General features: G+C 53.1%; 1 protein-coding gene across 1 annotated transcript; it reads left to right on the forward strand.

Moving 5' to 3' along the window:
• Nucleotides 1–4,155: 4,155 nt before the first annotated feature.
• LMX1A (LIM homeobox transcription factor 1 alpha) lies at nt 4,156–26,732 on the forward strand (the record flags this gene model as incomplete). The annotated part of the gene is made up of 8 exons (XM_079536463.1): nt 4,156–4,231; nt 4,735–4,921; nt 22,813–23,045; nt 25,307–25,476; nt 25,582–25,659; nt 25,738–25,807; nt 25,919–26,086; nt 26,572–26,732. The coding sequence occupies 8 exons, from the start codon at nt 4,156–4,158 to the stop codon at nt 26,730–26,732; spliced, it is 1,143 nt and encodes a 380-aa protein (XP_079392589.1).
• Nucleotides 26,733–27,066: the final 334 nt, after the last annotated feature.

A 27,066-nucleotide genomic window follows, 5' to 3' on the forward strand; every position in this document is an offset into this window, starting at 1 on the left:
CACTTTGGCTGCTCTTAGAGAGCACCAGGCTTGTTTACAAACCACAGTGTTTTGGAGGTTATTACAGCATTAGCTTAGGTTTTATATTTCTAAGATTTGATGGATCCTGTTCTCAAGGTTTTGTTTCCTGGTTTCTTTGGTTTTTCTACCTTTCACACTTAAAACTTGCTATTCAAACCCAAATCTATAATCACACTCATCTTTAAGCAAAGCTTACAGTGCACAAGCAACTCCCAAACTCCAGCTGCGCTTCCCCCAGCCTGCATGGCAGCACCAGACCTGCCCATCACCAAAGCTAACCAGAGCCAAATGAGTTAAAGACGTGAATTTGTTTGATACTTGGGGTTTATCCTGGTGGGAAAACACCCTCCCAGGAACCCAGCAAAGCTGCCTTGCACTATTATTCATAAAACAGGTGTAGTGTTAAGTGATCTGCCCCTTCTGACCCGTGCATTGCGGTGCGCTGAGCTGCAGCAGGGCTGCGTCTGTCCGCCTGACAGATTGCCACGCTGCGGCATGGGGAGCATCGGGGGAGAGAGGGAGGGATGGAGGGGAAGAAAGAGGGATGCAAAGCAAACAGTTTGATAAAGCTCCCACACAGGGATGTGATTAGTTCTCCGGGATTTTGCTGCGAAGAGGAAGGAGAACCAAAAGAGCAGGAGAAAAGAACGAGATGATAGGAAGAAATTCTTTGCTCGGAGCGGTTAGACGCTGGCAGTGCTGCCCAGAGCTGTGGGTGCCCCATCCCTTCAGGTGCTTCAGGCTTTGCATGGGCCCTGGGCAGCCTGAGCTGCCGGGGGGCAACCCTGCTCACAGCAGGGGGTTGAGGCAGGATGATCTTACAGGTCCTCTCCAACATAAGCCACTCTGTAATAAGGAATTTGGGCTGCATGTGGTACCAGAGAGGGCTTCACAGCCTGCCAAGTCCCATGGGCTATTTATCTTGGCTTGCCTCATGCTGAGCTTGGTCCACTGTCTGAGGAAATCCAGATTGTTGCCTGCAGTGTGAACAGTGCCTTTTGAAGGTGGAGATTATAGGGGAGGGGGCAGAAAGTCTCAGAGTGACTATGGCTCCTGAGCACCCATGCTCTTGGCAATCTGCATCAAGACTGGTGGACCTCAAGTTCCTGCAGTAGGACATCAGTGTGGTGTGGCTGGAGCCTACCAAATCTGAAGCCCTGCAAAAAAAACCCTAGTCTGTGTGAAGTAGTAACAAACACCACCACAGGTAAGTCAAAGAAAACTTCCTCCCTTGCACTAATGCTGATCTCCAGCTTGTGTAGCTTTAAAACAGTGCATCAAAGAACTCAAAAATGGGGGAAGACCAACACTTGAGCCCCTTAAATGTGGGTGTTTGTCCTTGCACATGTGTACAGTGGTGCCCTCAAAGCCCAAGCATAATGAGGCCTTCTCTGCCTGCTCAGCTGGCTGGCTCCTATCTCCTGCAAATTTTGCTCTTCCCAAATCCCAGCCACCACTTTGAATCTCCAGTCACTGTTCCCTTGCAGTCTCTGATTAAACTCTGATATTTTTTTTCCTTTTCCAAAGTGAGCTATGCTCTGGTGATGGCAGATGCAAGGCAAAGTATTGCATTCTCTTTCCCACTGCACATCACATCTCATGAGTTTTCAGAGTTAGCAGCATCCCCCTGCACCATGGGTGAGCTTTGTTTTAGTGCACGTGCCAAACTTTTCAAAGCATTGATTAATTCTCATCTGCTCACTCTGTAGTGCTCCATGGAGGAGGAGTTAAAAAAAAAACAGTGGCTTGAGCCACTCACGGTGATGACACATGGAAAGAAAAACAAACCATGCATCAATTCCATTACTTTGTCTAAACTGGGTTTGTTTCTCACCCAGTAATAAAGACAGAGGGTTTTCCTGCCCTGTCTGCTTGGGTTCTGATCCAGCTTCTTCATTTGCTGCAGAAATTCAGCAAAACTGGGAAACAGCACTTCTGCCTTGAGAATAAAGGTAAACAGAGCTCAAGCCATAAAGGTCTGAGCTGGTTTGCATTCAGTTCAGCTCTGGGTTCTGTACTGAATGTGGAGAGCCAAGGTCTCATCCTGCAGACCCCAGGTGACTTCAGCCACCCACCCCCTGGCCCTAATGGGATGCAGGGATCTGGCTGCAATACTCTATCTGCTATGGGGACATTGCTGGAGGTGAGGGTGTGGGTGGGAGGAGAATTGCTAGGTGACGCTTTGAATGCTATCAGTGGGGGGGGGGGGGGGGGGGGGGGAAGATGTGGAGCATTTATCTTTTATGTTTTACTGCTCCACCTGGTTACCACTCTTTGCATGAGGTATGAGGAGCTCACTGACCCCAGAGCAGCACCCTTTGTGTCCCTTGGAATAAGGGCAGTTTGCAACGTGGGATGCTTACGCTTTGGCTTTCTGCTCCCTGAAGGGAGAGGGAGGGGGAATGAAGCCAGTTTTGCTGTGCCCACACACATCTCTGCCTCTGTGCTGGGTTTTTGTCCTGGAAGAGGGGGAATGGATCACAGGTGGAGCGGTGCAAACCATAGTGAGACCCTGCTGCAGATTTCTGGTGATACATGCTGGGCACATTGCTGATCCCGTATGGACTGAGCCAGCAGCGTGCACAGGAGCTGCATGGTATAGCAGCACCAAGTGCTCTCCTCACTTGGAGATGGGGAAGGGTAAAGCTGTAGGGTGACAATATTTGGAGGGCATCTTCTTTCCTTTTTTTCTGACATGGAAGGACAGGAGGCTGAGCCCTGTGGGGTGGCTGCACAGGTTGAGGAGTGGCACCTGGAGCCTGATGGCATATGGATAATTGTAGAGTTGGTGGGAGCTGTTCTGAGACCTTCTGGAGAGACATAGGTGAATGTGTCAGAGCTTAGCACTGCTCTGCCGCTGCTCAGCTCACAGCTGCTTCGTGCTGACCTGCATGTGGTACCAGTGCCTTTGTGCCAGGGTGTGCTGGGATGCACTGGTTCTGTCCCAGTACCCCAGGGGATGCTGGCAAAGTACTGAGCCACCCATGCTCACCTGTGGCCTCTCCTTGTCTCCAGCTCCCCGAGATATGACTTTGTTACCCACATCATGAGGACCTTCTGGTGACGAGGATGCACCACTGCTAAGCTCACCAGTGGCCATAGGAGTTGCGGATCCCCTAAAACCCTCACAAAGTCGTAACAGCTCCGCAGCTTCCCCTGGGTGGCGACCAGGACGGGCTCAGCGATGGGACAGCGCCGTGGCAGCGGGAAGGCTCCGAATTTCGGCTTCCCGTCCCTGGTGGGACCTCCACCCCCCGGGGGGTTCCTCTTCCCGAACCCGGAGTTCTGTCGATGCGGTGCCCATTCCTCCGCCCGTGGGATTCCCCTCTCCCTCCCTTTTGCCGTTCGTTCTTCTTAAGCGCTGCCCCGGCTTCTTCCCCAAACCCTCATCTCGAGCTTATCCGCCAACGAGGAGCAGATTTCAGCTTCTTTCACTACCGGGAGAGCTGCACCGCCCTCCACTCTATCATTATTACCACTATTTTTCTTTTTTGTCTTTTCTTCTTTTGGGGTTTGCTTTCTTCGAAAGCTCACACGTAGCCGGGGAGGGGCCGGGGCCGTCCGTTCGTGCCCCCTGCAGCCGGGCAGCGCTCCGGCCCCTCGAGGCGTGGCGGGGCCGCTGCTGCGGGCGGGCGGGCAGGAGAGCGGGGAGGAAACTTCTTTCGAGTGGGGTGGAGAGGGGAGGGTAGGGGGTGGGGGTCGGGCAGGGAGGTATCAGCTCCGGGAAATGTGTCTTGGCAGCAGTCGGACGGGCGCTTCCCCGCAGGTCGCCGCGTTTCTCTCCGCAGCCGCCCGGGGCTCGGCGGCTCCCCCCGGTTCGCAGCCCCAAACCTCGGGGAGCGCGGGGCCGCCGGGGACCGCGGCTGAGCAACCCCGGGGCGGTGGCTGAAGGCGTGGGGCTGCCCCCCCCTCCATCCCCGAGGCCTCCCCACCGGAGCCGCCCAAGGTAAGCGGCCGAACCCCCGACGGCAGCTTTGAGCACTCAGAACCCCAAGCCCCTGCGATGGTGGGGAGAACGCGGGAAGAGGGTTCGGGGAAGCGACGTGCCCCGGGGCTGCCGTAGCTGAGCGCCGCGTGTCCGGGCTGTGTCTGCAGGCGGGCGGTGCGGCCCCTCGCCCGGCCCGGCTCCTCACCATGCTGGACGGCTTGAAGATGGAGGAGACTTTGCAGAGCGCCCTGGACCCGGCCGCCCCCTTCTCTTCTCTGCTGGGTAAGTCGGGGAGACCTAGAGGCTGGAAGCACGGTGGGAGGACCCCGGTAGAGTGGAATCCGTGGGGCTGCTCCGTTCCCGGTTCGTCCCGGCTCGGCGCCGCTGCCCTCGGCCGCGAAGAGCCCCCGGCGACCGCTTCGTTCCGCGGTTCCACGAAACCGTGTGTCCCCCGCTCCAATCGAAACGAAGGCTTTCCTTTCATCCCTTTTCTTTATTTTTTTTCTTCGTTTTCACCCCGCTGCCAAACAACCGCCATCTCTCCGAGCCGCGGCTCCACCGCCGCCTTTCCAAACGGAACGAAATCGGGGCCGATCCCCCTCCCTCGGAGCTCCCCTAAAGCACGGGCCCATCCCCGCAGCCGGGAGCAGCGCCTCGCACTCTCCTCTCCCCCCCGCGGCCCACCCGAGACCCCCAGCCCCTTTCCGACCCGCGGGAACGCGGCGGCGGCGACTCCTTCGGTCCGTTCCCGTCCGCCCGGCGCTGCCACCAGCCCCATCCCGCAGGCAGAGCCGCGACGCCCCGCTCCGTGTGCGAAGGGTGCCAGCGGGTCATCGCCGACCGCTTCCTCCTGCGCCTCAACGACAGCCTGTGGCACGAGCGCTGCGTGCAGTGCACGTCGTGCAAGGAGCCCCTGCACACCACCTGCTTCTACCGAGACAAGAAGCTCTACTGCAAGCTGGACTATGAGAAGTGAGTGTCGTCCCCTTGTCCCCTTCCCTTTGCCCCCGCTCTGTTCCCACCCGCAAAGCGCTCGGTGGCCCCGTGCTCCCATCCCCTCTCACCGCGTCCCAAAGGCGTTGGCATCGCTGTGATGTGATTTTGGTTCTCTCTCAACGCACAGCAGCACCCACCTCCCTGGGGGGGTTCTTCCCTTTTTTAGAGTTGTTTCGTTGCCTTTGGGAATTTAGAAACCTTTTGTCGGGAGTTGGTGAGAGCAAAGCCGTGGAGCAAAAAGCACTGAAAAAGGGGAAAAAAAAATCCCCTCTTTCTTCATGTTATTTTCCTCTGAGCATCCGGAGGAGGAATGTTACAATCTCTCCAACCCCCGTTCCTCGCTGGGCTGTTTCCCCGGTGCCCTCCAGGCAAGGTGACACGTCGGCCCCCTCCACTCGGATGGGGATGCCGAGACACAGGGCAGGCACGGGGTCCTGCTGGGCTCAGTGCTTGCTGCTGTGCGCCGGAGCCTTCCCCTGCACCAAAGCAGGAAATCGGATATAGGTGTCCAAAGCTTCTCCTTTGGAAAATGTGGGGCTGGGGGGGAGGGAGGGCTCTATGTGTATGAGGAATGAGGATGGGAATTTTTTTATATATATGTATTCAATTTTTTTATTATGTATATGTGTGTATATATATTATACATATAAAGAAAGCCAGTGGGAATAGGGAGAAAGTTGCAGAGATTCCTTCTCCTGCAGCTGCTTTCTATTCCGCATTCTGCTCCTGCTATCACCGCTGCTCCATGATATTCTGCTGGGGGCCCCACCGGAGCCCCCCACATCTGTGCCATGGGGTCAGGGGCTCCTTGCCCTGCAGAATTCAGCGTTGGGCCGCATGTCCCTCTGTACCCTCTTGGTTCTCCTGGCTGGCTTTGGGGCTGCTGGATGTGCTTCTGGGCTGGCTGCTGGTTGTTTCCTGAGGCAGCTGTACGCGGGCCGGGCTCCTCACTATGGCAGTGGCACACATTGGAGTGCTGTGATTTTACTCCCAGAGGAGAAAAACTTCTCTGGCTCAACGCTGGGACCAGCCCTGCTTGGTGCCTGCCTCACTTTTCCTCGGTCCTGTATTGCAGGGCTGATTTAATTGCTATGGATACAAGGAAAATTGAAAGCAGAATTTGTGCGCACGGCCTTGTTTTCAAGTGTTTACGGAAGAGTGGAAGAATGAGCTGCCGTGGGGTGAAAAGGAGAGCGCTGCGTTTTAGGCAAAAATTTTGCAGAGATTGGGTGTGCTGCTTGCTTGGCTGTAGAAATTCGGCTATCGGTTCTCCTGGGTTTCCAATGCAATTTACTACACATTTTCTTCTCTAACTGTTCCTCTGCTTGGAGCACGTAGAGGGAAATGGGGTGAAATATTGCTGCAAAAAAAAAAAAACAACAACGAAACAAGCCCTTCCAGCTTACAGCATGCATATGTTTTGCTGCCGCGCGTCCCCGTGCTGGGGGCTGCAACCCAAAATCCTCCTCCTATATCTCTCAGCCACAAAAGAAATTCCCTTTCACTGTGCCTCTCACGCAGCAGAGCACCCGGTGCCATAGGGTTGGATGAGAATGAGTGGAAAAAGGAAACAGTCATAACTATTTCTGCGCTCGGGTGTAGTTGTGCTTGCTCTGGGTGTTTCCCGGCTGTGTTGCGGCTGCTCCTGCCTAGGCGAGATGGGGACATGAAGGACACGGGGCAGAGCCTCATGGAGCACTGTGGCCTTGTATATATTCTGTATATATAATATATTTTTTGCTCAAACTGCCTGTTCTCTTCTGGCTGGGCTCTCCCCATTGCCAGAGCGTCAATGGCGATGGTGTTGGAAGAGCTGCTGGGGCTGATGAATTGGGAACAGCAGCAGCACTTGATGCCCCATGCAGGCTAGGAATTAGTGTGGCCTCAGTCATGCTGCAAGGATCCTCCTTGGGGTATGCTGAGGTTTGTTGTTTTTTAGTTGAAAGAAGGATTGGTGGCTGTTGAGACGCTTTGCTGAAGAGCAGTGGGTGCGGTATTTTTTGACACTGGTATGTTTTATCAAAGAGCCACATATGCGGTATTTTTTGTCATTGGGATGTTCTTCTGAATAGCAGTAGGTGCGGTACTGCACGACATTGGGGCATTGTACCAAAATAATAGGTGTGATGTTTTCCTCACTCCATTCGTTCCAAGGCTGTGGAGGGTTAATGGCCAAGCATGGGACTGCCGAGCTATGCGTTCAGTTATAAATACACCCGTGGAAAGTGTTGCAGGGCAGTTTTAAGCAAGAGGCTGATTTGCTGGACGCTCGAAATTGATGAATCATTTATTAAACCAGATGTTTTGCATTTCTTAATCTTTCGTGAAGAGGTCAAGAACCTGCAGAGAGATGGATTAAAGACTGGGGATGCTGGGCTGGGTCTCGGTATCTCCTTGGGGCATTTCTCAAGGAGCTGGAGTGGCCTTGGGGGAAGCTGGGGGCCGGTGCCCCCCATGCTATACAGTCCGTGCAGAGCCGTCATGCGGGAGATTTCTTGACCTACACGCTTAGGACAATGCAAATTTGGGACAGAGGACATTTGTTACGGAACATCTCGAATGCCGGCGCTTGGCCAAATCTGATCTATCTGAGGATGACGAGGTTCGGGCTTCACCCTGGGGGTGACGCCATGGGGACAGCCCCACTGCAGGGTGATGCAGGAGGTGAGGGTGGGCTCTGGAAGCCCCTGTGCCCATGAGCAGCAGCGGCCATGCCGAGGGGCGCAGCTGGGGAGCGCGGCGACGGCGTGCCGGCTTGGCACATCCCCAGCCGCGGCGGGCGGGAGCAGATGGCCAGCACGGCTCGGAGCAGGCTGGCATGCGGGTCCCCGCCGCCGCAGCACTGCACTCCCCGGCCGGGGCAGGCAGTTGTGTGATGCCGGGGCCGTCTGCGCACTGCGTGATGGCTCTGTGCTGCTGCCAGCATCTGCGGAGAGGTGCGAGTCCCAGCTCCTCTACTCCTCTCCTGGGGTCCTGTGGGTGTCTCCATGCATGGAAGCGTGATGGTAAAGAAAATCCCCTCCTGGCCTTGTGTGCAAAAGAAAATGCCTGCAAGTTAAACTTGTAAATCTTGGGTTGGAAAAAAAACAGTCCCTTTGTTTGGGAGGGGTGCTTTTGGGGGCACAGCCTCTGGGAGGGCCCTTCCTCAGCTGCAGGAGATGTCAGAGGGGGTGAGGTCCTAACATGGGGTCCTGCCTGCACTTCCTCCAGTCTCTCTTCTGACCCTCCCCATCCTTCCTCACCACTTTCTGTTCCCACTTACCCTTTTTTCTGCTGCAAACCCCACTTTGAATTCAGCCTTGGCCCCATAACGAGGGTGTCTTTGGTGCCTTATCCTTGCCCATAGTTAGGTTTGTGCCTTATGATTAACATCGTGTCTAACAATCCCCAAAAGGAGCAATAGTCTCATGTGACAAAGCTCCTCACCACCCTTCCTGCTGCGCTGGGGACCATCAGCATGCAGCGATGGAATCTATGTAGGGTGTCCGTAGATTATAGGATTGCTTCCAATCTTTGTGAATTTGGGGTCTGAATTGAGTGTTCTCCACTTGTGGTGAGTGCCAAAGCGATGTGTTCCGGACACCCTTAATGCTGAGGATGCTTGAGGAAAAGGAAGCTGGAGGGATGTGGAAGTAAGAGGTGTCCCAGGCACTTTTAGGTGAATTTATCTAAGAAAGATTCAAATAGCATTGCAGTGATTTGAGCACCTTCCTTGGGCATGGCTTTCCAGACTTTCTCTGGGTTTGCCTGGTTTTTGTGTTGTGCATGCTGACAGGTTTTCCACCTTCACAGAAAGTTGACCAAAGGCAGTGTTGCAGGGACTGTAACTTCTGAGAGAAGTGAACTATGAGGATGGCCAGAACCTGGGAAAACCCCCTAAAAGGGCAGTGCCATCCATGCAGAGCCAGCAACACTCCTGCCCCACTGCATCCATCCTCCACTGCACCATCTCCGCTCCCTTCCCCTCTCCTTCCCTCGTGGGCTCCATTTCCGAGCACCACTCCCGGGGAGAGCTTTCTGTCCTTGACAGCGGAACAAATGCTTTTTCACGCGGCCATCGTTCCTCTGCCCATTGTCCTCTTCCCGGCCTCCGCCTCTGCCGCCACCGTGGAAAATCCCTGCAGGGAACCACCGCCTCCCGGCCCCAAACCCCTCCGGGCATGGCTGCCAGACCCTGTGTGTGCTGAGAGCCCCTGGCTCTGGAGCAGCTGAGCAGGAAGAGGGAGGCTGGATTGCTGTCTTTGCTATTGAAAGCTCAGGGAAGCGTTTGGATGAAAGATTTGGAAGCAGGAGATAGTTTGACAACAGCGCTCAGACACAGCAATTTTTTATTAGAGAGAGGCAGGGTTTTTCCCTCTAGATGCCCCTATCCTGAATACATAGGGGTGTTATGATTGCTGACATTTCTGCTCAGCACTTGTTGGCACTGTTAAAAATACTTAATCCTGCAAAAGAATGTGTGAAGTAGAGATAGTCTCTGCAGACTTGGCCGAAGCCATGGGTGGAAGCCTTCATGGCTGGGCACTGGTGGTCTCCAGTGTGATAGGATGGCTCTGACTCACTCATGGACAATTGGGTTGGCAATGGTGAAATGCAGTGCTTAATTATGTATATCTGCCGGGCAGAGCACTGGAGTGCTGTCGAGCATCGTCCTCTTAAACAGTGCTGTGGGTGTGGGAGCTTGTTTAGGAAAGCCATTAAGTGTTTGAATCTTCTTGATGCCTGCTCAGGTGAATGTTGCTCCTTCCTTCTGCATCCATAATTACAAAAGAGTGAGCCCCAGTGGGCTGGCTTAAAAGTTTAATGATGCTTAAAGTCTTCCAGATCGGAGCCTGAGCTTGCTTCGGCTTTGGCTTGAGGTGAAACAGAAGGGAAGAGAGGTTTCTTGCATGCAATGCCTTGAGGATATGCAAAACTATGAAGATGGGAGGATTGGGTATGGAGATGGGTTGGGAGAAAGTGATGGGACAGGAGATTCAAGATGAGTGAAGGACCCTTATGGTGTCCTCTTAGGTCTGTGTGAATGAAGGGTGAGCTCTGAGGTGATTTTTAGGCTCTTCAAGCAAGTGGGGAGGAACCATCTGTACTGTGAGTGTGATGCAGCTGGGGATGCGGCTGCTTTCACGAGGCCACTTTTCCATGGCCACCAAAGCACCCCATGGCACACTGGTGCCATGGTGAGTTGGTGCCACCCATCCCATAGGAAGTCACATGGCAAGGCTAGAATGAACCTGGAGAGCTCAAATCCACCCGGCTCTGCCGGGATGGCCCACCCCTTCCTGCAGAGAAAGCACAATTTTCCTGCCAATAACGTCTCTTTTTACTATTTCCAACGGCACAATAACAATCCCAGCAACTCCCTGAACCCTTGGCTTTTCTACTCAACCTGCCCCCACCCCGTGCTGATTTATTTCGCCTGTTTCAGGCGATCCTGCCTCCAAACACCAGCCCTGGTCCTTCCCTCCCCATCCCGGCGCCGGCGGAGCCTCGTGCGTCACGTCCAGCTCCATCCGTCGGGGAAAGCGTTGTGGGTGAAAGGTGCTAACGAAACGAGAGCCGAGCCCACGCCTTCCCCTGCAGCCTCCTGGAAAAAGGCAGCAAAAGGCAACCGCCAGCACATCCTGCCGGAGCTGCGTGGCTTTTTCTTTTCCATGAGGATTAGTGGTTCAAGAGCGGGGATTTTCAAACTGACAAGCCCTTGGCAGAGAAATAATTATGGACTTTTTTAATGCTTTGTGTTTCTTAAGTAGTTCTAAATGACTTTATCCCTCGAGGCATTTTTTTTTATTTTTATTTTTAATAAATTCACAAAAAGGGGAAGGAAGGTGGGGGGTAGGGGAGGGGGGGAAACATGTATTTCTTCAACGTCCTTAAAAGTATGTGAGATGTTTGTGGAGTTGCTGGAGTCGCAGCACTATGGTTTTTGCGTGCCTCTGTTTAACTGCAGCCAATCCACCAGAGTTTCTTGGACGGCGATGCTTCAGAAACCGGAGATGGAGGGAGATAGATGTGGTCATTTCTTGGCCATCCCAGGAATGTGGGTTTCTGCCTTGGCCGTGGGTTCCTGGGGGCTCTCACCCCGCTCCTTTCTGCAGGAGACGATTTCTGGATCCAACAGAGTTGCTTTTCCACGTTGTTTGCTCATGTTGAGCTGTGTACAAGTGGTGCAGAGGGTGCAGGATGTGAGCCTAACAATGGCCAGGCTCTGCTGTGCCTTTATGGAAGCAAGGGAGCCTGTGATGGAAGAGAGAGGGTGGCATTTGGGGTCATTAGATGCACTCAGTTTGAGGGGCAGCGATGCCCATGTCCTGCAGATGGGACAGGTGACTCTGTGCTGCCTGTCCTGAATCTCCTGACCCCAGCTACAATTCCTCAGGTTGGAAAAGCTTTTTTTTTTCTTTTTTTTTTTTTTTTCCCCCTCATCTTTCCCCAACCAGACGCTGTGAATCCCACTAAAACTTCTGACTGGGGCAGGGATTACGTGCTCAGGTTTCAGCCCTTGTCTGTGAGCGGTGTAAACTTTCGGCCAGCACTCGAGTGACATTTTGTGGGAGATAGGAAAGTATTAAGTGTTGGGCCCTGCAGATAAAAATAGCTGAACACACTTTCTGGCTTCTCATGGCTGCTCTGGCCTGGACCCATTACTTCCACGCTTCCCACCTGCTCTTTTCTTTGCGTCATGTGCTGGGACACCCATGACATGACCCAGCTGTGTCCCCTTCAGGTGTCCCCACCTGACTCCCACCAGCATCACAGGGGATGTGGCTGGAGCAGTGCTGCCAAATCCCCACCAACAGCTTCTCTTGGGTTTGTGGGGCTGGAAGGTAATCCCTTGCTCACCTTGCTTGCTGGGAGCCTGCCCCAAATGAATGCGGCACCCCCTGAAACCCGTAGCTTAGAGCAGGTGCCCCAGATCACCTGTTCTCCCAACCCTGATGTAGGAGCACTGCCCATCATGGGAATCTTTGGCTGTGCACATGTCCTGTCTGTTTTCCCTGTTGCTGTGTTTCAGAGCCGATGTTTTCATCCTGAGGTTAGGGCCAGAGCTGGCTCAGGGCCCCACAGCAGTGTGGGCAGATCTGACTCTTTGTGCTCCAGAACCTGGGGCTGAGGCCAGCCAGAAGGGACAAGGAGAAAGAAGAGGAAGGGCAGGGTCTAGCTTGCTCTGCCCTGGGACCAGCCCTGTGATAGAGGTGCTCTTCAGGCCTCTCTAAAAATGCCAGCCTGGCTCTGGAGGCCCTCTGGTGTAGTGGGAAGGGAGGCTTTCAGCTTCAAGAATCTCTTATGGTTTGGGAAACTGCAAGAAGTTGGCCTCCGAGGATCAGCTCTTTCCATGTCGTTCCTTGAGGGGTGCCTCCATTCCAGATTGTTGCTCTTGCAATATCTGCTGGCATGCTGTGCACCTCAAGAATCATAGAATGGTTGGGTTGTAAGGGGCCTCAAATCTCCCCAGCTTCATCCCCTGCCATGAGCAAGGACGTCCTCTGACAGGTCAGGCTGCCCATGGCCTCACCAACCTGGCCTTGGGCACCTCCAGGGACAGGACATCCATGTGGACCTCCTTCCTTGCAGCCCATTAGCTGTAGGCTTATTTAAAAGACCATTCCCAAACAAATGATGGCATATGAGAGCGGCATTGATGGGAACCTCTTGACATGTATGCTGCCAGCCCACCAGCTACAAGGACCAAGTCGGTCATCTGGAGCCCAACCAGTGTGATGGCACTTGGCTGCTTGCACTGGTGGGCGATTCCTGAGCCCCTGCCAGGAATTCCTCCAGTGGGATTGGGAATGCTCTCGGGTGTTAAATTTGTCTGACAGCGTGTCCTCTCTGAGCAGAGCCCGCCGTGCATTGGGACCTGTCATATGATGCCAACCATCTCAGCCCTGTGCTTCAAGGTCAGCAGGGAGCTTGGGTACTGGGGCTCTTCCTGGCCCCTTTTTGGGAGCCTGAAAACCAGGGCTGTTTCACACTGTTGGGTACCTGCTCTATGCTGATCCCGTGTATGTGCATCACATGTGGCACACAGAAAACATTCCCCGACTTCAGGACTTCCCCAAAAGCTGGAGAAATCATGCTGGACGGCATTTACTGGTCCTTCTCTGGGAAGAGGCAGTCCCTCTTGTAACAAAACTGGTCGTATAAAACCATTGTGAGGGGCCCTTTGGATGGCTTGTTAAATAAGAATTAGTGGGGGTTTATAATATTAATGGACAATTGGCCCTCGCAAATTCTCTTGTTACAAGAACATTTCATTTATAATTTGAATCCAGGTTGGGATGTGCTGAGAGATGCTCGAGCTGTGCATGAGGGTTAATGCGGTGCTCACTCCTGCCAGAAAATAATAGAAGCCAGGGACTGGAGCAGGAAGGATTAGGGAGAGGATGTGCACGAGTCGGGCTGCAGCTGCTGGGAGTCTTGTGCAGAGGGTATGGCTGGAAATCATTGCTTGCTGATGGCTGAGGGGGGCTGATGTGGGAAGGGAGCATGGCTCCTGGAAGCAGGGGGCTCAGCATCCAGAGGGTGGTTTTGGTGGGGAGGCTGTGTTGGTCAGAAAGGAGAAAGCTCTGTTGGAAAGGTTCTACTGCCTCTGCTTTCCTTGTGCTGCCGTTTTTTTGTTGTAAGAAGGGAGTGATGGACTCCAGGGGTGAGGATTTGGGAGTGAGCCAATAGGGATTTGGGGGGTTAACTGAGAATGCTGGGATCCAGGGATGGGGACTTTTGAGGTGAGCAGATGATGATGAGCTTTGGGGGTGAGTAGGGGATGATGATCTCCAGGGATGGTGTTTTTGATGTGAGCCAACTAAATTGGATTCCAGGGATGGGAGTTTTGGGGGTGAACAGAGAATGTTGGGCTCCAGTAATGGGTTTTTATGGTGAGCTAACCAAGCTGAGCTTCAGGGGAGGGGTATTTCAGCTTTCTCCAGGATGCCTGGTGAGTATACAGGGAGCTTAACTTCACTGTAGCCTTATCTTTGTTGTCCAATTGTTCTTAAAATCTCCAGGTGCCACAATAAGGAGTTTTAATAAAGTCCTCCCCTGCCTGTAGGTGGGAGCATTTCTGGCTCCAGGCTGATCTGGAAGATTCTCAGATCACGTCAATGTTATCTGTGCTGTTTCCCAAAACACCCCCCTCAAACTGGCTCAGGAGTCCCATCTCTCAGGGTTACAGGTGTGTAAGAACCCCAAGAAGAAGCCCCATCCACGACCTCCTCCTTGAGGATTACGGCAGCATCTGAACTCCCCAAAGTGAGGCAAGGCATTATGGCCCTTGCCCAAGAGAAGCATGTTGCTTTTGTGGCAACTATTAATTGCTTCCTGAATTTAAAAAGCACAAACAAACACACTTGCCAGGGGATGAGTTACCCGGCGCGTAAATGCTCTGCCATTAATGCACTGCTGACCCTGACAATGATGCGAGCACCAGAAGGGCTTTCAAAGAATTTACCAGAAACCATTTCAGAGGAGGTTGTGTTGTAAATCCTTAAGTGACGGGATGGAGGGAATTAGGTGAGATAATAGTTTGCAGAAACTGGGCGCGATTCCCCGTTGAGGACCTCGAGGCTATTAGAAGCATGGCGAGGTTAGGCTCTGTCCCAGCAACCAAGGAGGGGTTTTACAACCTGGAAAACGAGATTAGTGGGGTGGCTGCTGGGCTGGATTCACACAACACTACAAGGAAGGCTGGAGGGGAGAGAAGAGGGGTGCTGTTATATCTGAAGCATATCGGGATGCTGCCTTCAGCCTCCCTCATTTGAAAGGGGCACTATGGGGAGGGGGAAAAGTGCTTCACCTGTGGCAGAAAGTATTTCCCAAATCCAATATCTATGCAATGAGAAGTGCTGCACTGGGAATTGCACATCCTTTGATGGGGGAAGAACGCAGCCTCTTGTCTGCCTCGAGCCCTAATAACGGCCTTTCTGCCTGCTTGAGGAACTGAGGCTTGAAAAAGCAAGTCCAGCTGGTGATTGGGTGCCCCGGGAGGGTGCAGCATCAGCCCATTCAGTGACATGGGGGTCCCCTTGCCTTGCCCAGCCCAGGAGGTGTCAGGTTGGAAGGTGTTCAGCAGGTTGTACAATAATCAGTAGGTTTCAGAGTTAACACTCTGTGAGAGGGAGCAGGAAGGATTGCCTAGGAGGTGACAGTGGCGGGCTCCATAGCCTGGGGGGCTCCATGGTGCTTTGATTCAGACTGTTAGTTCTTAGGTATTTATTTGCCAAGCTCTTGGGAAGGCTCTGACTTTGCATGAGAGCACCTGCATCTCCCCACACCATGCTGGGCTGGGAAATGAGGAGAGCATTTTAACCAAGTGAAATCCCAACCCTGCAGATGGGAAGAGTCCTCATGACCCACAGCGCCAGTGAAGCCAATGGCAAGTTTTAGGGTCTCAGGACTTCATAAACTGGATGTATCCAATATTTTCTATATCTCACTCCATAGAGGAGGATGCACAGTCCTCTCGGCTTGCTGTCCACAGGCAGGGAGGAGGAGAGCATCCCGCCCCGGCCATTTCTGGACGAGTAGGTCATCTGGGCGTGGGAGGGGGACGGTGTCCAAGGCAGCCTGGAGAGGCTGAGCTCTGGGTGTACGAGCGATTTGGGGGAAAGTGAGAACGGATTTCTTATGAGAGAGGAATGTGAGTTTCCTCCTTCACATATGTCTCCCGTTCTTCCAGTTTGCAACAAAAGTCATCCCATTGCCCAAGACCTGGCAGTGAGGACAGCCCAGGAACAGCCCACAAATCATTGCAGAGCATCTCCCTCCTCCCCTTCTGCCTCTAGCTACTCGTGCATCAGGAACCTCTTCTAATCCCCATTTGGGTGATAAAACTCCTGCCCTTTCCTGATGCAGGGCTGCTGCGTGGCCAAGAGACTCCTGAATTTGTGTGTGCTCTAGCACCAGTCCTAGTTCCGGTGAAAGGAATGGACTTGTCCTTAGATCCTCCAAAGGGCCAGGGGAAGGCCTGGGGTGCTGTGACATCAGTGCTATGGTGAGGACGCAGTGACAAGGCTGGCACAGATGTATTTTAGGGACAAGGTAGTATTTAGTCAGCTTGGGTGCTCAGCTTATGGAAGCGCACACGGCATTGCTTATCCTTTGTCTTTCTGTGATCTCTCTCCAGGGCCCCCTTCCCATCTTCTCCAGTTTATTATCTCCTGCTAATGTTATTAACATGCTAATTAAGTCCCTTGTTGCGATCACCGATGAAGATGTCAGATAAAGGCCGATTCTAGACCCAATCCCTCACATTGCCCTTTTTCTCTACATTATTTTCCCATTGCTGACATTGTTTTATATGTTTGCTTCACAAAGGGATGCTCTCCTCTTTCCTCCTCCAGTAAAGGCTCTCCCAGATGTGGTTCACAAAGCCTGCAGGGGCAGGTCTGCAACGCTGGTGTCACCAAGAGGAGTTTTCTGGTTGACCCCAAGGGCAGAACAGTCGCAGGAGGATCCAGTGACGTCCAGGAGCAGCATTTGCCATCACGCGCTCAGCAGCTCAGTCACCTCCCCACGCACATGGCTATAAATAGGGGGGCAAAGAGATGGTGAAACTCGGGGCACCCATGTCTGAGGGTACCACTGAGGTACAGGGGTTGCAGCGTGATGTGGGACTGTACGATGCAGGCAGGGGGGTAGAATGTGGCTCTTGACCGATTGCGAATGGATCAGGGTCAGGAGGTTGACTGCATGCCAAAGAAACCCAAAGGGATAAAATACGGTCTCTGCACTGGCTCTTAGCAAACAGCACGTGGGCTGAAATCTGCCGGATAAATTTATGCCCTGTGAATTGTTCACCCAGCTGCAGTGAAGGGACGGCCGGACCCAAAGCAAACCAATCACCATATGTGGTGAGCATGCTGCTGGGGCTGACCTTCTGTGGGCTGAGGGACAAGGGCCAGGGGTGACATCGCAGGGATGTCACCGGGAAGAAGGGATGCGCTCGATGTGACGGGGGGGATGTGGCTCTTGCTGCCCTACATGGATGCAGTGCTAGGTACCAGACGTGTGCCCTCTGTCTTCCCCCTCCTCCCCATACCTTTGCCTGGGACTGTGACTTTTGGCACGGGAGGGACATATTTAGCAGTGTGCTTCCAATGCATACGACCACCCTGTCACCTCCGCCCGCGCTGAGTAATGGGATCCGTGGTGGCCTACCCCATGCCTGCCCCAGGCAAGTGCTGTATGCAGTCTTTCAGTGAAAGAAATGTGGATTCTGATGCTCTGCTATGGGTAGGTGGCTTTGGGGGTTGATGGATTCAATCTACCTTGCTACGTCTGTTTGTGTTGTCAGTGGTATCTGTTGGTTGTACTCATTAGGTTTCAGAGTGAACAGGGAGAACCCCAGCAGTGAGTCAGTGCCTGCAAAGCTTTGCCTTGCCGCAGTGCTGTGTGTTGTCCTTTTGGCTGATGTCTTCCTTGGGGCCCTCGAAGCCCCTCGTGAGCTTCCACAACACTGTTTTGGGGCCAGGAGATCCTCCTGGTGTGGGGCCGACAGTGCTGAGCTGCCTCTGCTAATTGGTACAACTAATATTTGTTTTGCAAACGCGATTGAGGGGAAGAGGGATTGTGAGAGCCAGAAATCCAATTGACCTGTAAAAAACAGATACGGTGTAAAGGGAATCCTTCCCCTGCCAAGCAAATATTTAGAAAGGAGAAGCAATAAAATGAATAAGCAACAAAGTAATATCCTGCCTCGCCGGGGGCTGCAGGGAAGGGCTGTGATAACCCCGTGTGAGCAGGAGGCAGGAACCCGTCTCCTGGAGAACGCGTGTTTGCTTTTCCAGTCCAGTGTAATTATTTTATTCTATTATATAAATATATACAAGTATACATTATAGAGATAATAATTATCTGTATATGTGATTAAATATTGTATGGCGTATCATGCGCAAGTAAAGGAAGGGAGCTGAGGTCGTGAGGAAGCGTCGTATGAGCTTCAGTGCTGAGCACTTGTAGGATCCCTGAGCATTGTCCCTTTGATGGACACTGACTCTTACACTTGTATCGGGGCCTGAGGCTGCTTCACACTTGCAGGTAGCAACTAGAGTATGAGCGTTGAAGGATCAGCACTGCACTTTTCTGGTTACTGATAACTGCGGGGCTGCGCTCCTGTGAATGCTCTGAGCTGTTGAATGTGAAGGGTTTTTTACTCTTGGGAGCATGCATGGGAGAGGGCTGCAACATGAGATGAGCTCGAGTTGGGGGGAAAAGACAGGTTAAATGTAATGTTGTTTCAGAAGAATATTTCCATTAATTCAGAGCTCATGCAAAACCCCGTTCCAACAGTAGCTACCCTGAGGCTGAGCCCATAGAGATGCAGGATGCAGCCTGGCAAGATGCAGTTTGCCATGCTGGTCCCGAGCAGCTGGCTTCTATTTCAGGCTGAGCTGTCTCTGTTTAGATTTCATCCAGCCCAGTGGTTTTTACAGCCACTGGAGCACCGGGAAGCACCCTGCAGCACCGCAGGATATTGGCTACTCTGTGCTCATGCCTACAACCCGCATGAGTTGGAAGTGCCTTTTTTTTTTTTCCTTCTCTATTTTATTAATCTTCCTTTTGAAATTCTGCAGGGAAATTCACTGCTCATTTATTTATTTGTTTGTTTGTTTTCATTTTTCAACCTGAAGAAGGGGGTGGAAATCGCTCTTCTTCTCCCCCAGCAACCCAGCGCGCCGCCAGCACCCCACAGGGCAGGAAAACGAGCACGCTGTGGGGTCATCCAGCATTCCTGCTTTCTGGAAAGCAAGGGGAAAAAAAAAAAAGAAAGAAAGAAAAAAGGATTTTAAGAGAATCACATTTTAATCTGCCAAAAAATGAATGGCATCAACAACATTTCCCTCTCTACCGATGCACTGCCCAGAGCCACATTGGGCTGCTGGTGGCCGCGGTGCATCGTCCTGCTGGTGGTGGCTTTGCTGTTCCATCGTTTGCCTCCCCATTAATCTCGGTGCAAACAAAGGCTCTGAAAAGCTCCTGGGGGTCCGTTGAAATCAGCTCTTTCTAATAATGGCTGTCGACCTCTCCGTGGAAGCGCCGCTCCCCTAGGAAAGGACGCAGAGCGGCGGCCGCGCGCTGAAATATGGTGGGGTGTAATTAATTCTGACCTCTGGCTCCCGTGCGCTCCTCTCGATATTAAATTGGAGCGGTGATATTGTGGGGTTTCAATTATCCCTCTTTTCTTGGGGGCATGGTGGGGTGGGAGCGGCTGAGATGCACTCCACTCCCCATGTTCTTCCTGAATGGAGATGCTCAGTGGTGCTGCATGGGGCTGTTACCCTTCCCAGTGGTGCAGGATATTATAGATGGGAGTCCCCAAAATTCAGTGCTTTATGGCTTTGCTTGCCATAGAGCTTGCTTTCTGCCTGTGCTTTTGGCTGCGTGTAGAGCTGGGAAGCGGTTTGCACTACAGGGCAGGAACTGGGATGTAGGTTTGGTGAAATGCTTCTTGGGGTCCCCATACCCAGCAGTAAGAGGGGATTACTGGGAAGCACAGTTGCTTCATCCCCCCACTGCTCTGGGATGTATCCAGCCAGTGGGACAGAGCCGGGTTGGGGGGAGGAGAAGGGAAATTAAACAACAACAACAAAAAAAGGGAAACAGCACTTGCTGCAAAGCGAGCGAATTCCCCAATAAACCCGAATCTGCTGAGAATACATTTTACAAACATGCAGCTAAGTTGGCTGCTTTTGTTTGGGCGTTTGTTAAGCATTAACTAAAGAATGCCATGGTCCAGCCTGCTCGGTGTGAAATCTAATTCTCCCCCTTTCTGGAGCCATGGCATGGAGTGCTCAATTTTTTTCTCTCTGTAGGACTGCAGCCTTCTGGTACTGCGGCCAAAAACCACTCATATTTTAGCAAGCTTAGCCCAGGCGCCGTTGCCAGGCAGTAAAGGGAACACTTGTCCGCCTCGGGGGGAGGAGGGGGCAGCAGGGAGACAGAGGGGTCAGGGGACAGCCCGGGGCATGGGCTGGGGGAGCACTGGCGCCCCACTTTGGGGACCTATGGGGACAGGGCAACCTGGAATGAGCCACATCCCAAACCCAGCGCTGGGTGTGGGGTTGACAGTGATCGGCGTTTCTCCACAGCCCCACTCCCGCTGTCCCCTGTCCTGTGAGTGAGGAGGTGGCTGGGTGCCAGGACATCTCAATTCGGTGGCACTGAGCCCCTCTCCCCGTCCCTCTCGCTGTCCCCATGCATCTGTCCTCTTGGGGGTGAATGTGCCATCCCACCCCCTGGAAGAAGCCATGCCCCATGGCTTTCCCTGCCCTAAGGATGGCCCCTGTGGCTGGGGCTGACCAGAGAAGGGAACACGGATGCTGCAAAGAGCATCCCAGGGGGGTGTGAACCCACCCGGCAGAGCTGCACCGAAACCAACCTCAGTGGTGTTTGGGATTTGTCCGTCAGCGTTGAATATCACTGTTCTCAACCCGGAGGAGCTCCCGTTTGTATGCGGCGCATGCAGGCAGCTGGAGACAGACAGCAGCCGGGAAGCGCCCGTCAATCACAGCCCCTTTCAAAGCATCACCTCCACATAAAGGAGTACAGAGGGGGCAGCGGGTGCTGCGATGGCCCCATGGGAAAGTGTGGGTCAGGGATGTGGGATGTAGGGTGTATGTTGTGGGATGTGTGATGTGGGACGCAGGACATAGGATGTGCTGCCGTTATGATAGCTTTGGGCTTTGGCCATGTGCAGAAGCTGGCAGCTTTCAGTGATTCTGTGAGGATGGGGAATGCAGAATTGATAAATACTCTCTTCCAGGGTTTTGCTGAGGCTTTCAATGGGTCTGTGAGCACCTGATGGAGCTGTAGGTGACCCTGTCCAGTGCAGGGAGGTTGAACCAGATGGCCTTTAAGGGTCCCTTTCAGCTCAAACCATTCTGTGATTCTTTCATGAAGATCTGCTTGCACTGTCTTAGCAGCTTGTCAGAGGTTTATCACTGAGAGCACAGCAATCCCAACAGGTAAGGCTTGCACTCCATTTAAACAGGATGAGGATGCATTAGCCTGTGGGTACAAATTGCCTCCCTTTGACATAAGAGAGACGTAATGACAGATGGAATGAGCGCAGTGCTGACACTGGGCTGCCTTCCTCATGGCTGGAACAGCTGAAAAGCACAACAGGTACCTTCAGGGACTCTGTGCCCTATCCCTTGAGCCCTCAGCACTCAAGGAGGGTGGGAGTCCTCCCTCCAGCTGTGTGCACATCTGGCAGCTGGGAGCAGTCCCCTCCCGGTGCTTGTCCCAGCGGGCACTGCTGGTCACTGAGGCGGGCACAGATGCCACCAGCTGCTGCCTGCTCATCCCCTCAGGCTTGCACAGCTAGAGATATTGAGACAGTGTTGGGTGAGGAAATGAAAGGAAGACGTTTCCCCCCCCCCCCAATTTTTGATGGGTTTATCCTCTACATCTGTTTCTCTCCTCTAAGCAGCAGGGCTGACTCAGCACTTTGCATTCCTGAGGTGGGTTTTTTTTATTAAGTGTACCCACAAAATAAGGGCTAAAACTGTGGCGCTTGGGCAGGCAGCTCCATTCCTAGAGATCACGCAGGGATGAGGGAGACGGGCAGAGGAACAAGCACGCAGTGCTGCTGGAAGTGTTTAATCAGAGCTCGGTGACCTTTTGTATTCAAAACCAGTAATTCCAGCAGTGAACTGGGGGTCTGAACAGCTGAGGCGAAGCAGTGGTGTTCCCATGCAGGTCCTGCCTGGGGACACATCCAGGGCACCAGGGACACACGTAGATAACCTCAGGATGTGTGCTGACTTCTGCCTTCTCTTTCTGGGTCAGAGTCATCAAAACAGAGAATACTGATGTCATGTTCCCACAGATATTTAAGACAAGGCTGGGTAAGGAGTGAGGTTTTTTTTTTTATTTTTTTTTATGGTATCCAAGCCAAAAGCATAGATGACTGGGGCAGTGGGGAGGTTCTATTTTGATACCTCCAAATTTTGCACTGAGCTCTCAGCCCAGGTTTGCCTCCACGCTCGGTTTCCCCAGCTGTAAATCAATGATTGTGCTGCTGAGCTTCTTGATCAGGGCACTAAAAGTCAAGGACAAGCTCTGCTTAAAGCTATAGGTAATTGCTCTCATTGTTATTATTAGGAACTGTACAATTAAGAATGCTGCAACTATTGTCACATCATTGCCAAAGAACAATCTGAGCTTCTTTTCCATTTGGTCAAAAAGTCAACAAGACCATAATGAACAGCAGAGGTGTGGCACCATGAGGGCCATGGTCAGTGGGCACGGTGAGAGTGGGTTGATGTTTGGACTGGCAGATCTTACAGTCTTTTCCATTCCATGATTCTATGATTCTAAGTCTTCAGTTCAGCCCTAACCTCACTGCCCTGGTGAAGTTTGGGGCACCTCAGTGCACTCTGTAGCCAAGATGGGGCCATGGCAGTGCCCTGCTGCCAGCCTGGACCATCAGTTATGGTTGTACTGGATGACCTTGGTGGTCTTTTCAACCTTAATGAGTCTGTGATTCTATGGGGTTTTGGAGAGGTCTCCATGGCAGCCTCCAGTTGGATGAAGCTGGATGGGTAGGTTGGCTTCCTAACCAGTAAGTGATGTGTCCTTCATCCCATGGTGGGAATTGTGCTGTTAGGGGTTTGGAGTTGATTTATTTGACATCCGAGCATTGGGGTCTTCATCTTTCATGGTTCAGCCATTGCTGAACAAAATCGACCAACATTGACCCAAACCAGCATCCCCCATACAAGGTCAATGCGTGACATCACACCGTCACGTGTGTCCTTTTGGCACATCCACAGACGAGGTGACAAAATCACTCTGTACTGATGCCCACCAACCCCACCGCAGCTCCCTGGGGTGCCATCCCATGGGGTTTCACCTTGCTCCCACAGGTTGTTCGCAGTGAAGTGCGCCGGGTGCTTGGAGAGCATCGCACCCAGCGAGCTGGTGATGCGTGCCCAGCAGAGCGTCTACCACCTGCACTGCTTCTGCTGCTGCGTCTGCGAGCGGCGCCTGCAGAAGGGCGACGAGTTTGTGCTGAAGGAAGGGCAGCTGCTCTGTAAGGGCGACTACGAGAAGGAGCGTGAGCTGCTGAGTTTGGTGAGCCCGGCTCTGTCAGATTCCGGTAAGGGGCCGTCTGGTCAGCATTGCCCCGATCTGCTGCTCCTGCCCTGGGGTCATTGGGGGAAGAATTCTGTTGTAGAGCTGAGGTGGGATGCTGCAGAAATAAGGCAGGGGGTGGAACCCCTGGGGCAGCACCAGTGGTGGGATATCGAGATCAACATTTAGACCTGAATATGCAGTTGGTGCAACTCATGTCTGCGTGATTCCCAGGATGACAAATGTAGGGAGAAACCCAGCAAAATTGGAAATGAACTGTGAGCAGAAAGCACTGGGTTAATGTTTCCCTAATAAAGGCATTGGTGCTTCCCAAACTATGGAAAAAGAAGGTCGTTGTAAGGAAATCTGCTTTGTGGAGGGAAGGATTTACCTTTGCAAGGACGGGACAGGGGTAGGAATGAAGCAAGACAACAGCTCTTTAATATCAAACTCACCCAACCTCCCCCTCCGCCCCAAAACAACAACAACAACAAAAAACAAAACAAAAAAAATCTCTCCCCAGATAGCAGTGATGGTAACACAAAAAGTGAAGGAGAACAGCAAGGGTGGACCACTGTGCTGGAACCCTGGGAAAGTGCGCTGGGGATGTCCTAGTGGCTGCGGCACAGGGAGTTCTGCTCTACGGGGGATGCAAACGCCTTTAGTTAAAATAGGAACTGAGGAAAAAATGTCAGGCAGGAAAAGAACAGAATCAGCTGCTGATCCCACAACAATTTGAGTTTGTTCCGACTGGGGGAAAAGGGCACTTTGGGAAAGGTTGGGGAGCTTTTCTCCCCTGTGGCTCATCAGCCCATGGCCGGCCCCGCTCCCAGCTGCTGGCCAAGATGAGGGCTTTGCGTTGCAGAAATTCCCCAGGAACACACTACTTTCAGTAGAAAAGTCCCAGTAGAGGCATGCAGAGGGACAGCATGGGGCTCACCAGTGCCACGCACCCCCTTCGATGGTGGGAGCCCATTCTGAACCCTCAGCACCTTCAGATCCCTCATCCAGGGATGCAGCTGGGTGTCCCCGCAGGGCTGTCTGCCCCTCCAACCCCCCCATTCTCTGCACAGTAAAGGCCACTTTATGAGAAAGTGCAGATAAAAAGCAAGCCATATGTTGCCTGTAATCTCCCCAACCCTCACTTCAATTACTGCCTCCTCCGAGCCCACCACAGCCGAGCCTAAGCAAACAAGCCCCTCTGAAAGAGGACCCCGGTTTCCAATTAAAAGCGTCCTAACTGTTCTCCTCTTCCTAAATCCTCCCAGGCGAGGAATGTCCCGGCCCTGCTGCGGCCACACTGGCCCCCCCGTGCTGGCAAGTCGGGCTGGGGGCATGCACAATGTCCCCCACCCTGGCCCCTTCCCAGGTGACGTCAGGGGCAGCCCCAGACAGTCATTAATTTCCCCTCTCGTTGGGGAAAGGCTTGAAAGGGAGAGTTAATTAAAAGTAATACCCAGCCAAATCCGGCTCCACTTCTCCTTTGACACATGGAGGGATTTGGGGAGCAGGTGCTGGGGGAATGGAAAGGGGGGTAGTGATCGGAGTGGGTTTTTCCCCTTCCCAGAGCACGGCAGTGTGGGCCTGAGCATTGTGTGCTGAGCTCATCCCCTTTGAGACTAGGGATACTGGGGCAGGCACCCCTTGTGGCGGTGCAAAGGCATCTCAGTGTCTCCATCAGTGCAGGTCTCAAATCCTGGCATTTGTTAAACTTCTTCCCCTCCATCAAAAGTAAACTCAATGGTGAAACTCACATCCAGATCCCAAAAAGCCACTTAAACACCTACTGGGAGTTGACTGATTGGTGTGGCCATGGGCACAGCATCCCTCTTCCTGGGAACCACTGCTCCGGTGCCTTTGGGCACTACCAGTGCTGTGTTGCATGTGGAAGGTGTCCCAAGATGATAAGCACAGGAGACATCCCACAAAGCAGGAGTGAGTGGGGATCATCCTCACACTGCATCCTCCTGCTATGGGCATCAGATTTGCATATGTCCCTGCATCCTAGAGACACCACAGTGCCACAGTGGGACATGGGCCAGGCAACTCCTTGCAGCCTGCTGAGCGTTGCATGGTTTCTAACAAGCAACTCAGTTTTGTTAGCAATTAAAAAATAATGAGCTTGCTGGAAAAGGCTGCAAGTGATTTACAGCTCACGAGGGGGAAGGATGTGTGTTGGCCAACCTGCGTTGCACCTTGGTGGGTGAAGATGAGGATAGCACAGCCATCCAGCCCCATAGAGGGACCTGAATCTTGGTCCCTTTTGTTGTTTGTACCCATCCCCAGGTAAAAGTGATGATGAAGACAGTGTCTGCAAAATGGGCCCAGCCTCAGCAAAGGGAGCCGAGGAGGGCAAGGACCACAAGCGACCCAAGCGCCCACGCACCATCCTGACCACGCAACAGCGCAGGGCCTTCAAGGCATCCTTTGAGGTCTCCTCCAAGCCCTGCAGGAAGGTATGGGGACACTGGGGGTGGCCTGGGGGCTGGGCAATAGCTTTGCCCCCTCCTGAATCCCCCATATCTTGTGTGAGTCCCACTGAGATGTTGTTCCTCCTCCAGGTGCGGGAGACACTGGCAGCTGAGACAGGGCTGAGCGTACGTGTGGTGCAGGTCTGGTTCCAGAACCAGAGAGCAAAGGTGAGTTCAGGGGCCCCCTCCTGCCCTTCCCCACAGCTGTGTCATGACCCTCTGCTCTTTCCCCTTCTTTTCACCCAGATGAAGAAACTGGCCAGGAGGCAGCAGCAGCAACAGCAGGACCAGCAGAACACACAGAGATTGAGCTCAGGTACCCAACCCTCTCCATTTCCCACCCCAAAAGGCCCTCTCCAGGCCTTCCAAGCCTTTCCACCAAAAAGCCATAACCCCACCATGCCAACAACTCACTCCTGTCTTGCAGCCCAGCCAAACAGCAGTGGCCCTGGGGGGCTGGAGGGGCTTATGAACCCCTACACCGCTCTGCAACCCCCACAGCAGCTCCTGGGCATGGAGCAGGTCTATAGCTCCGACCCCTTCCGGCAAGGGCTCACCCCCCCGCAGATGCCTGGAGACCACATGCACCCCTATGGTAAGGCTGTAGGGAGAGGGGGCGCAGGCCACAAATCCCCTGGATTTTCACTCTTGTTTGTCCTCACAATGTCAAAGGGTGGGCTGCATGATAGGGGTGTAGCAAGTTATGGGAAGGCAGCAATCTCTGCTGCCATAAAACCCCCACAGTGCAAAACTGGTGGCCAGCAGCTGGACTCAAAGCCAAGGGGAGCAGAAAGAAGGCAGCTCTGGTAGGAAGGTTATGAGTGCCATCTCCCCCATGATGGTGCCGCCTCCATCCTAATAGTTCCACCATCTCTCTGCTGATGCCATCTCAGCATCTCTGACGGTGCCAGCACCTCTCTGATGATGTTAATCCATACGGGTTTAGCACCCTGGCATGGCACAGCACCCCCAGAGCATCTCAGCAGGCTTTTGCTGTCCCAGTAGGAGCCGGCTGCAGACACTGGGATCTGCAGCAGTATGCAGCATCCCTTCAGCACTGCTCCCTCCTTTCTCCCCAAGGTGCTGAGCCCCTCTTCCATGATATGGACAGCGATGATACCTCACTGAGCAACCTGGGTGACTGCTTCCTTGCCACGGCAGATGCGGGGCCACTGCAGACACGGGCAGGGAACCCCATCGACCACCTGTATTCCATGCAGAGCTCTTACTTCACCTCCTGAGCATGGCAGAGCTCTGCAACGGCACATTGTCCCATGACATTTTGTAGCTCGGGATGCCCAGGGACCCAACAAATTTTGGGTTGCATAGTTTCACGTTTCTCTTAGGATCCTAGGGTTAGGGGCAGGTTGGGCAGCTGGCGGGTTGGATTCAGGTTGCCGTGCAGATGTAGAAGCCTGGAGACGTCTCCCCAGGATGTGGGGCTGGGTGTACGTGTGTGGCACACGTGTGTGCAGAGCCGTGCGGCTGTGTGCGGGGATGTCCCGCCAGATTGTATCCACAAAGTTTATTCCTAAGTCTATCAGAAATTTACTGTACAGTGAAAGTAACTTTATT

Source organism: Tetrao urogallus (genome assembly GCF_951394365.1).
Source record: "Tetrao urogallus genome assembly, chromosome: 5".
Taxonomy (NCBI): Eukaryota; Metazoa; Chordata; class Aves; order Galliformes; family Phasianidae; genus Tetrao; species Tetrao urogallus.